We start from the raw sequence: 12900 nt of genomic DNA on the forward strand, positions 1-12900 counted from the left end.
AAAATAGTCTCTTTAAGAGTAATGTGTCATTCCCAAACATGTTCCTTCCATCATTTGCTTTCAAACTCCTTAATAAATTTCTCTCTCTAAATACTCAGAGATTGTCACAGTCAGAATTGGCTACTTGGGGAAGGCGCTCTTTTCTCTGTCCATTGTAGTATATCACAAATTTGCTGAGTGATCCCTTGGTGAAGAAGTTACATATAAAGAGTGTCTAAGAATGGATTAAAGAACATGTCATCTTCACACCAAGTACAAGATTCTACGATTTTACAAAATGGTTATCAGCAAAGATGAATTTTCATGAAGAAATTCTAAATTCAAAGAAATTTAAATTATAGTTTATTACTTATCTCTCTGTTTCTGTTCTTATTTTATTAGTGTCCTGAAAACAAATACAAAGAGTTCGTTTCCCCCCATTTTCACCCTTTCCTTAAGAGGGTTTACCTTAAACAAAAATGGTGTTAGGATTAGAACCCCTGACACAAAGAACAAATACCTGTTAGAAAGGGAGAGATTGATTATCTGTTGTAACTGCATGGTAGTCCCAGGTTCTTGTTATGTGATTCCCTTGTTTAAAGGGAGGAAAGGTACCACACTGCCCAGAAGTTGATCCATGCAGAAAGCAAGGGGAATCTTCATTTATTTGTTCATCAAATACTGAACATCCACAGGGAAACAGGTGATGTGATGCAACGATGAACAAGGCAGATAAGGCCTCTGATCTCACAGCCTAGGAAGGAGCCACAAAGCTCTACACTTGTACATCTTGGAGATTTTTCCAAAGGTAGGCTTCACAAATCATGAAGCTGCTCAAAAAGATCTGATCGAAATCTAGTTAAAGCTTATCCTCTTGTTAACTTTTTGAATGAACATCTCTTTGATTCATAATTTTCTTTTTTAATTATGTAAGAGAGGGACTATATACTTAAATTCTCACAAGTATTCTGCACATATTCTAAGAGATCCAGCTCTGGGAAATAACTTTTGCAAAATTACACTTCTCAGTATAGCACAAGGGTTTACTTATGCTTTGCATAAAAATTGCGAAGAAGCAGCTCATTAATATGCTAAATGCCCTTTCCTATTTATAGACACTGACCCACATTTCGTTTTCAGTTAACATGTATACAGAACTCTGACATTTACTTGTCCTTCTCTCCTTTCCACCTTTAATACCACTTCAAGCAAAACTGTCAAATTCCTTTTTATTTTGTTGACCATGAACATATAAGGGGAGAACTCTAAGTGTACTTAATTCAAGCTGTTTGAATATGTTTCTTCAGCCTGATCTTAGAGGAAGCAGTAAAAATGATTTCAGGTAGCATTTTTAGTGATGAAAATCTGCAGGCTCAGCAATATTGCTTAAATTATTTGCTTGTCTTGGCTAATGTGATGTTTCATACTATCAAAATGTTGCACTGATTAGTTCTCTGTCCTACATCTAAGTGTACTTAATTCAAGCTGTTTGAATATGTTTCTTCAGCCTGATCTTAGAGGAAGCAGTAAAAATGATTTCAGGTAGCATTTTTAGTGATGAAAATCTGCAGGCTCAGCAATATTGCTTAAATTATTTGCTTGTCTTGGCTAATGTGATGTTTCATACTATCAAAATGTTGCACTGATTAGTTCTCTGTCCTCTATCAGCACTGACTTTTGAGAGTTAATGGCAAATGCTGCAGAAAATTTGACATCTTCCTTGCACTCAGGCAGTAGCAAACATATCTTTATTAGGAGTTAGATGAAAGAGTGCTGTATTTCTTGAAGCTTTTCTCTTTAAATTATTTCTGGTAGAGGTTGGATTTGAGATCTTTCTCTGACTTGCTAAGGGCTATTTATGATTTATTTCAACCTTTAGCTGGCTCTTGGAAAAAAAAAGAACAAAGTTGAAAATAAAGAAGAGGGGCCGCTTAATCCTCAGTGGTATTTCAGCGGCATGGAGTACCCTGAATCTTAGGATAGGTGCATTGTTTAAATTTAAAAATATTTTTATTTTTTCTCTGAAAAATAAAATTAAAATCCTTTATCATTTTTAATTAGAGAACAAGTGCCATCATTTTTTAAAGAGAACAAATTTCAAGCTGTGAGTCTTTTAATGCAGGCTGGTCCTCTGAGACTTTTCTGAATCACAGCAGGGAAATTTTAAACTCAGTCAAATAATTTTCTTAGGCAAAGTAGTGATAGGCCATGGTGAGATATGGGTGTCATTAAAATTTTATAGAGGTCCCTAAGACACCACAGTCACTGTAACATTGACACATTGACTATAATATCTCCAAAGAAGCGTTTGCTGTCTATCATGTCTCTGAAGGGAGCTGTTATAGCCTATCGATGCAATAATATGCATGTTAAAAAGTCTCTAAATATGTATTTACAAGATAGTCAGATCTGTTTTGGTCTATTGGGTCAATAATCCATGCATTAAAAGTCCCTAAATATATATTTACAAGATAGGTCAGTTTTGGTTCGCTGAGCCAACAGCGAGGAGGCCTTTAAAAAAGGACCTAGATAGTTGCATAGTCTGCGTTTTAGCAAGTTTGGAAATGCAGTTCTGTACACTTTCTCTCATTTAAAGAGTGGATTTACTATGGTAGTTTCAGTGGATGTCAGAATCTGTGTTTCATTCTGGCCTATGATATTTTGCTTTTAAAATGTCAGAAGACGGTAAACTGACATAGTATAAACTATATTAAAGCTATGAGCAAGTGATAGAAATGCAGACATTTAGGCAAAGCCCTCTGGGCCAGGGTGTATGTTGTCCTTCCAGGCTGTCTTAGAGCTTCTTCTATCTCCATCCAGGCCCAATTCACCTCTCCGTTTTACCTGACTGCTCTGCTGTAGCCTTTGCCTCCTCTCTGTCAATCTCCTTCCAGCAGCCAGAGGGATCTTGCTAGGACTTCACATTATGGCCTTGCTCTTTCTTCTCCAGCAACTTTGCATTTCATGATAAAAGCCAAAGGCTCCTTAAGATATGCCTCTAATCACTGACTTCTCCTACCACTCGCACCCTTGTGGATGCTGCCAGAGCACACTGGCCTCTGCTGTTCTTGAGCAGACCAGGCATGCTCTTGCTTCAGGTTCTTTGTACTTCCCTTCCCTCTACTTGGAAAGTTCCTCCCTCAGATATCCACATGGCTAGCTCTCTCACTTCCTTTAGGAGTCTTAGGAGAAGAGGCCTTCCCTGGCCACCTTGTATAAGATAGCAACACCCCATCCCAACACCATGAATTTCTTTCTCCATCATCCATGCTTGTTGTTCTCCACTAGCACTTATCATCATCTAATATACTATGTTGTTATTTATTTGTTTATTGTCCATCTCTCTCCCCTAAAAGTTAAGCTCCACTAGGGCAGGGGCTTCATCAATCCCAAAAATTTAGATAAGAACCTGGCACCTGTAAGTGCTCATTAAATATTTGTGGTGCAAATGAATGAAAGCAGATAAAATAGAGTTTTCTCTCTACTTCCCCAACTGCTGACTGATATGTATTCATGTTTAGGTTGAGGAGGAATGAGTATCTCTTTCTGAGATAAAGTCCTCTCTTCAGCCATTAGACCTCAGTTTCCTGTAATATTCTCTAAGTGGCACAAAACTGGTCCTTCATGAAGATGTTCATCCACCACTATCCCAGAGCTACTAGGTTACGATGGGGCTCGTGGAGGAGCTGGGGTCATTTCATCTGGTCATGAAAACACTCGACCAGCCAAATTCTAAGTGCAATAGTGTATCAAGATGGGATCAGCATTTCTAAATCTCCTCCAGTTATATGGCAGAGGTGCACATACCATCCCTCATGACTGCACCAGATTAGAATACAGTTACAGTTATATGGCAGAGGTGCACATACCATCCCTCATGGCTGCATCAGATTAGACTGTATGTCTATAGTCTAATCTGATGCAGCCATGAGGGATGGTATGTGCACCTCTGCCATATAACTGTAACAGACTGCGGAGTACTGAGTAGAATCATTATTCTCTCCTAAACTTGGTAAATTATCCTTGGGTATTCTCCCATGTCTCTACCCCCACCTTGAACCATGCATGATATTCTCAAATGCATCCTCTCTCATGATGGAAGCCTGTCACAGTAACTTCTTTATTTAAATTTCACAGGAACATTCTTTATTTCAGTTACTCAGAAAGGTGCCTTTGGCAAGAGAATCACAGCTGACAGCAAATTAATGACTATGATGCTGTGATTAGTTGAGATTACAGGCTATAGAGGATGTGTCTGAGCATTTACCACTGTCATCATACTAATGCTGTCATCTATCAGTGATTCATATTGGTCAAAAAAGAAGATATGGTTCAGTTACAGTAGTCCTATAGAAATGTAACGAAATCTGTCTGTAATGTAAGATTCAGTGATATGCTAATTAATTGAGAGAATTTTTACTGTTAACCTGCTTATTCTAGTCTCTCCCATGCCCTCCCCCAGCACACAGATTTATTTTAATAAAGCTTTAAGGAACAAGCTAACTGAAAAACTGAAGATAATTCCAGTCCCCAAACCTGAAGTATTCATTAAATGAAAGGAAAACATCATTTAATCTTGAATTATTTGGATAAGTGACTCAATTTTGTAATTTATTTTGCATGAGTAGACAAAACTTAATGGATATTTCAGTGCCTACCAGCACTTGACTGGATTTATAAAATAAACTTTTCTATCAGTTTAACAGACAGGAGAGGATAAAAATTAACATGAACAATACCAACGACAAAACCTTCTACTCAGATACTAGGTATCATTCCACCTCCTTCCAAATTCTGTCTGAAAAGCAATAACGATTTCTATAATCCCCAGCAATGACTTTTGCAGGGAGAAGATTTCAAATAAACGTCTATTTGCTTTAGGTGAGCTTCACTGAATCGGTCTTATTTGATTTCAGATCCTCCTCAGGGAAGAGATTTCAGGATTTCCTGGTTGTAAAATGGAAAAGAACATTTTGCTGAACTTGTATGACATCATCTAAAGCATTAAAAGGGCAGATAATCATGGATTCTCTGCCTGTTTACTAAAGCTTCTTTACCTTCTCAATCTATTTTATTTCCAAATGTCAGAGTAGTCTGAAACCTTTCAAAGATTTACAGACTGCAGAAGCAGGGGAAATATTAGGATAAATCCTTTAACTTTTGCAAAAGCTCTTAAATAATTAATAGGTGGGCTTTTGGAAATGTTATATATCACAGTACAGTTACTCTAATATATACCATGTGAAGGCAAAACATAATTTAACAACGAAGGGCTTGAGGCCCTCTCCCTTTCTAGAAAGTTAGTGAAATGGCTCTTTAGTATACACTTGAGTCACAAATAAAGAGAATATTGAATTTGTGAAGGGGAAGATTATAACTAATATCATAAAATTTAGTTTATTAAAATTAAAATACTACATAGTGAATGAAAATGGTAAGTACCATCTTTGTTTTAAATACAATTTCTTTTCCATATTCTACTTGGAAATTCCCTTACATTGTGGAAAGAAAAACAAATGTAGCTACCATAATATTATTGATAAAAAGCAACAGAAAATGTAAGCAAATTATTTTCAAGCTTAAATTACAAAAATGTTTCTCTAATATACTTAAAATACCAGAGCCAAATAGCTAAAACAAATAATATTTAAAAGATCTTATCCCACATATAGACAAAATATATTTCACAGTAATAAATTAATTTTTCTTTTTTATGCAAAATCTTTCAACCATAACTTCATGAAGAAATGTGAAGTGGTGTGAAAATGATCTTACCTCATATTCAAAGTCCTCTGTTCTGTCTGCATCAGCAGGCAAGCTGGAAAGATACTCATTGTCCTCATAAAATTCATGCTCCATCGGATGAAGAGAATGGCAGCTATGGGGAATGTAGCAATATGATAGGAATAGATCAAAAGGGTTGTTTTCAAAATTAAAACTGATTTTAGAATTTCACTTTAGTTTTCTGTGCTTTGCAATAAGACTTGTACTGATCTAGGCTTTAAATGAACTACAGCTCAGAAGGAGCAATTGCTTGTCTTTCTCCACCTACATGAAGTCCATCAATTCGATTTTCTGAGAGAATTTGAAGATAAGGGCCCATGGTCAGAGCTGCATTTTGTGAAGACTGATGTGAAATCTTTGACAGGCCATGGTGTTTTATTCATATTCTCTGGTCTGTTGCCAGTCTACCGAATGTGACTTGCTGCATGCATGGGTACATGGCTTTTAAGACTGCAGTCTACCCAAAGGGAGGGTGGGGTAAGGTGGGTATTTTGTAACAAAGTACTACCAATGTCAAAATACACAGCTCCAAACTCTTTTTTGAAATCCATTTTTAAAAGCACATATTTTTCAGATAGTAAAACATACTCACATTACCCCCAATTCCTTAAGACCTCCTTCCTCATAACCTACATTTTCCCCTCTTTGCACAAATATTAAAGAACATTCATGGTGATAACTCACTGGAAACTCCTAAGCCACAGGTTTTTATAATCCCTTTAGAAAATTCCAGGGGACAGACAGAACTGATTAAGTAAAGGAAATGAGGGGGCCCCAGGGCATTGTACGTATCTTTTATACATTCTTTCACTTTAGGGAAATGTTTTAAGTAATTGATAGAAGTGCTTTCAAATTACTATATACTATGGTAGATACTATACATTATACTATACAAGGGCTAAGCATAGTTCAACAGCAAAGGGCATGAGATCATCTCTATTTCTAAAAGTCAGTGAAAAAGCATAAGTGCAATCAAGCAAGTTCATTGCAAGTAAGATTTGCCAGTATGGATATTCTTGGAATGGTGCCTTCACACAGTCTGTGTAAATAATTTACCAGCCTCTTACTACTATAGGCTCCTTACAGGGTGAAACAGTGTAGGCTCAAATACTACAAGCAGTACATGCAACACCTTGTTTGCTGTTCTAATAGGTAAACCCTTCTTGCTTAAATCCAGACTGGTTCTGCAAAGCCCATTTGGGCTGGTAAAATGTCAAAGCTTGCTGTTTGGGGCATCTGATGTGTTTCTCTTGTCTTTCAGTCAGTAAGAGGGGAACCCTGCCAGGAGAAACACCTTATTCATTCAATAAACATTTATTGCATGTCTACCAGATGCCAGGCCCTATGTCAAGTACTGGAAATAACATTGGTGCACAAAATCCAATTCTTGTCCTATTAATTGGGTAAAGCAGCAAAGTAGGATTTTAATATAGTGCAATAAGGAAAAAACACAGAAGCTGTGAGAGCGCTTAGTGGGGGTATTCCTATGGTAGCCCTAGGAAGTTTTCTAGAAGAGGTCGCCTCTAAACTAAGATCTAAGGAAGAGCAGCACAGCGTATTGGTCGAAGGAGTTTGCACTTAGGCCAGACCTCTTTGGCTCAGGAGTGCGTCCGACATTTCTTTGCTATGTGATCTTGGCCAAGTTACCCAACATGTGTGACATGGGTATGGTAATAATACAGTGCACCCCTCCGAAGGTTGTTGTGAAGACTAAATGAATTAATAAGTGTAAAACACTTAAAATATTACCTAAAACATGTTAAGTGAGCTAATAAATATTGGTTGTTTTTATTATTCATTCGAGAAAGTATTTATTGGAGGGCTGGCTATTCTGTGTCAGGCTGTACTAATAGATATTATATATTTGTTTGCTTGTGCATTGTTCATCTTTCTCTCTAGAATAGAAGCTCCAGGAAGTAGTGACTTCATTTTCATTCCCAATTTTATGCCCAGCACCTAGTTCCAGTGCCTGACATAAGGAATTATTTAACAAGCAATGGATAAATGAATAGAGCCCAAAGCAAGACAAACTAAGTCCCTACATTCCTGGAACTTGAGGTTTCAAGGAGTGGTTTCCAAAACATGGTAGCACGTTACAATTTTCTAGAGAGATTTTTGAAAAATTCTGATGCCTGGGCCTCACTCTAAAAAATTCTTATTTAATTGGCCTGAGGTGGGACTCAGGCAATTGATATTGCTTTTCCAAGTTCTCAGGTGATTCTAATGTATACATTCGACCCACTGAAATAAACTTAAAAAAGCCACTTAAGGGCAGGAAATTGGCATGATTAGATCTATGTTTTGCAAAGTGGAAAATGGAGTACAGTAGGCAATGAAAATGCCATCTAAACATACTATTGCTCTTATGAATCAAACTCTCAATAAGGTTTGAATATTTGCTTAAAAGTTCATAGAACAAAATGTATGGGCAAAGCATTCTTCTAAGCCTATACAAGTAGAATTACTTGAATAAAATATCTCAAACTCCCTTTTAATTAGGTAAAAATTTGGAAGAAATATTCTTATAACAGTTTATTTCATAGTTCTATACTTCTCTAACAGCCAGGACCTTTTGTTTACAAATACAATATATTGGGTAATTGCTTTCTTTGGACAACTGCACTTCAATTAATTTCCTAGCGTTTCCTTTAAAAAAGAGAAAAGCAACAGAGAGTCAGAGAGAAAGGTGACCTACAGGGGAGAGTATAGTGCCAACATGCCACTTCTGTATCAGTCTTAATAAGGGTTTTGGCAGCTTTTGTGAGAAAAGCTATTTCCCTGACCAGTGCTCATGAGTAGTGTGAGGCTTTTGATGACTGGAAATGAAAAGGTGAACTAATTGGAGCCAGAATTTTTCATTGTATCTCAGTAAGTAAGATTCCTGAGGTGAAACAGCTGTGTGGGTCAGGGACAGCAGCTAGCAGAGATATCTGAAAACTAACTGTAGACAAGTGGAGACAGACTATAGACAACTGTAGACAGCCTGTCTCTGTAATTGTCAACTAGCTAGTGTGACTGATTCTTTCCAACACCGACTTTAAATGATGCATGAAAACAAATAGGGCTTTGAGGGGAAATGACAGAAAAATACCTGTCTGAGAGCAGAAATGGACAGATGTCTGGCACTGGAGGCGTAGGTGGCCTCAGCTTGGCCAGGGCCATGATGTGTTCGAAAGTGATGTCTGTCTGTGTGCTGGCGTTCATGAGCTGCACTTCTGGGGCCGTTCCGTAGAATGGTTTACTGAGAGGCGTTCGCCTTAGCACCTGAACCACAATGGGCTCCTTGGCATTTCGAAAAGCTTCCACTGCCTCTTCATGGGTGGCCTTTGAGAGATCCTTCCCATTGACCTGTGAAGATAAAAGGACACTGCTCATCTCAGAGGAAAGAACAGAGAGGCTGTCATGATAGATTAATAAAAGGTGGAGAGGGGAGGTTTAAATCAGCTCTGATATAAATTTTGCAAAGGAATATTTAATCGGACATGGATATTTATTGAGCTCCTTACCAACATGAGAAAGTGAAGGAGATAAGGAAAACAATTACTTCTAGTATTTTTAGAGAGTACACCAACAGAATGATTAGTAAAGATTTAAAAATTTAAATAATACATTGGCCTCAGAAAATGTTCACTGAAATCTTCAGATAGGTAGAAATGCTAAGTATATCCTTTTTTATGATCTATCAATCTCTTAGTAGAATTTTCAACATTTAATCAAAGTCTTCCTGGTCTGAAATCTATTTTTTTAGAATACTGTTAAATTTCTTTCATATTCATCATCTTCTTATCTAACACCATGTTTTATCCAAGGTAATTTACATTTTATCCTAAATCCTTTCTATTCAAAGTATGGTCTGTGGACCAGCAGTTAAGCATCATCTAAGAGATTATTAGAAATGCAGAAAACCTAGCCCTACCTCGGACCTCCTGAATCAGAACTGGCATTATAACAAGATACCAGATGATTTCTATGATATGCACATAAAAGGAGCACTACTCTAAAACACCTCTGAAGGAGTATACTGTGTCTCTTTGGATCATCATCTATTTTAATTTATATCAACTGATGACTCTCCAAGGTAGCCCTGGACATAATAAAGAAAGAGGTGGCATTTGCCTTTGCTCTCCATCACTGCTTCTCAGCTGGACCAACTACAGGCACTTACTCTAGCCTTTGTGGCATCCCAAACACCTGCACACTTTTCTGAACACCCTCTTGAGGGGCAGCACAGGTTGCTCTCAAATAGTTGTTAATATATTTCCCTAAATAGGTACTGATAACATAGCCTCTTAGTGGGAGTTGTGCTTTAATAAAAGATCATGGAATCTTGAAATAGCTTCACAACTCCCACCCCAAATGAATTAATAATGTTGGCTTTTGCCTACAGGAAAAGATACTTGGAAGCAAAATTCTGTGTTCAAAACCACAGAAATAATACCATTTTTAGACAACTATGACACCCGTCTGTTGGTGAGGCTCAGATAACTGCTATGTACTGGCAAATCCTTAGAGATCCCTGGGAAGAAGCAAAGGGAGTCACTGAGTTGCAATCATAGAGCAATTGCTGACATTCAAATGAGCACATTCTCTCTCCCTGAGTAGACAAAGAACATGTGTGCTCAAAGCAAGTGTGGGGCATTTCAGGGTAAATGATACAATGCCAGGTAGAAATCGTCATGTCACGTAGAGACAGGCTTAATAACCTGGAAGAGTTAATTTACTCAACGGACCCTGAAAGAGTTAATGTGCCTTCACAAAAGTAGCAATTAAGTTTCCTCACCAGCAAAATATGTCCCAGCACAGTTCTTAGATCACTAGTAAGAAATTTTAGTTGGAGATTTGAGTGGGTACCTACCAGTGTGCATATGCTCACTAATCTGTACATTCACACTCTAATTCTTCTCTCCATGGACTAAACTTGAAAATTACCACCAAATTTTCATTGGCACAACCTCAAAATACCTTGATGACTTTGGGCATATGGGAGTATGTAAACATCAGACACAAAAACCCATGGACACAGTCATTCGTTCCAGGAACTTTGGGCTGGGGCCACCACTGTCTTCCCTGAGGACATGTAGTCAGCAGATGATAAGAGAACTTCCAGAATGTTAAAGCACAACCTAAAAGCTAGCCTCTCATTTTAAATGATGTCGTCTTCTATGTTTCATATTGTGGTCAGTATCTATAAATTCCTGGGTTATGGAAATTGCTCCAGTTGTAGATAAGATTGCTCTGTCAGTGATATCTACAAGCTTTGCATTTAGAGTAACCCCTAATGGTGGCAGTATGAAAGAAGACAATGCTCTTTCAAAAGGAATTTCAACCAATATCTGAGGGTAAAGGGAAAATAATTTGTGATCAGGGTTCATTCCAGTCAAAAATTAAATCCCACTAATGCATAAATTGTGTACTATTAAGTAGTGGACAGATAAATGTCATTATTCCATTTCTTCCTCAGGGTAGATGGGTACCTTGCCTACATGTTAATCTAGTTTTGGTATTCCTTTGTTTTAGTGATCTTCAAAGCAAGAATAATTTTTAAAAAGTGAGTTATTACTGATAATGATCATGTTCTTATGAGCTAAGTAAGATTATTTTTGCAAAATCCAGAAAAGAATAAAAATTTTTGTAGAGACATAAAAACTAATGAAGAGTATTTTGGGCTGTGAAATCATCAGTTCTTATTGTAATGGTTAGTATATGCAAATGATATTAGCATTCATACAGCAAGATCAATAACTATTGATTCTAAGACCTGTACATTCATTCATTTACAATCATGGCATTTACATGCAAATTTCATTTTCGGCTTTAAGGACAATCAAATACAATCTTAAAAAAGGACAGTCGGCATAATCTCAAATATCTTACTTTCTCATTGGGGAATGCTTTTTTCTTCCGGTTATCATGCAGCTGACCTCTATTTTCATTAGCTATTTAATATCTCTCAAAGTAAAGAAGCCTATGACCTTTAAAGGCTCTACTGCCTCACGTGATTCCTTGGAAAATGTAAGCACTGATAATACAAAACACTCTTATTTTTCTTTCACTTCACTTGAAGTTCATCAACATACTGTTAGCCTACCAAAAGGTCACCATTTTATAAATTATGCCTTTCACAACAGAAAAAAGAATGGCTTAATTGAGATTTTCTGACAGTGGCTTTACTCAGTTATCATCATTTACAGCTAGGAAGACGAATAACACTGAAAGAATATCTAAAGTTTTAATCCTAAAGAAAAATTTTGTAGTACATTAACAAATAAATTTATAGCAAAACCTCATTTTCTTCAAGTGGTGAGATCCTAAATCAACAGCAAGGGATTTGATATTTTATGGTGCCATATCATTATCATTATTTTTCTTTTTCATCATATTTTCTCCCTCCCTTCTTCCCTTGCTTTCTCCTCCTTCTCCCTCCCCCCACACTTTACTCCCTCTGTCTCAATCTTAAATTTGGTTTTGTATGGGTGATATATAACTTTTATGTGTTTTGGGAAATGAAACTGGTGATGGAGAAACCCTCTATTAAAGGTGTTCCACTTAACATAGACAGTTAAAGGTGTGGATCCAAACTCCGCTAGGTGCCCAGTGAAAGGAAAGAAGCTTTTGTGCTAGAAAAGTGCAGGGAAATTGACTTTCAGGAAAAAAAAAAAAAAAATGAAGAGGGTTGGGAGCGAAATTGGTGAGGAGATGGAAGATAATTTGAAGATTTAAAAAAATATTTATGTGTTATGGAGTTTGAGTTTGAAGTTTCTATGCAAAAGGGTTTCAAAAAAGCTGGGAATTTGATTTCAGCACGGTTTAGAGAAGGAGACTTTTTCTAAAGCGGTTGTTAAATGGAATGGGTGAGACGTTACAGTGTCATAATAAACATGAGAAGTATATGAGATAATTCTCTCCATTACTATAACATCTGGCATTTTGATAACTGTGGCCAAACTGATTTGGTTCTATTGCTACCAAGCAATAAGAATATACCTGAAAAGACTCATGTGATTGACATTTGGTAAGATGCTAGCAGTTCAGAGTGAGATGACTGGATCTGAGATGGTGACTAGGCCATCTGATTTGAGATAAATGAGAAACCAGGCATGTTATGCATAAGTAGGTTATCAGAATTGGCAACAGCAT

At 37.0% G+C, this 12900-nt stretch overlaps 1 protein-coding gene across 2 annotated transcripts in view; it reads right to left on the reverse strand.

Annotated features, from left to right (window-relative positions):
- PDZRN4 (PDZ domain containing ring finger 4) overlaps positions 1-12900 on the reverse strand; it is a 327717-nt gene that overhangs the window by 51239 nt on the left and 263578 nt on the right. For both annotated transcript variants that reach the window (XM_006916893.1, XM_006916894.1), the window contains 2 exons: positions 8855-9111; positions 5755-5857 (listed from right to left, as the gene is read on the reverse strand). In XM_006916893.1, coding sequence (XP_006916955.1) covers positions 5755-5857; positions 8855-9111 — 360 coding nt within the window. The remainder of the gene's footprint in view (positions 1-5754; positions 5858-8854; positions 9112-12900) is intronic.

This window comes from Pteropus alecto, unplaced genomic scaffold (genome assembly GCF_000325575.1).
Source record: "Pteropus alecto unplaced genomic scaffold, ASM32557v1 scaffold196, whole genome shotgun sequence".
NCBI classification, from domain to species: Eukaryota; Metazoa; Chordata; class Mammalia; order Chiroptera; family Pteropodidae; genus Pteropus; species Pteropus alecto.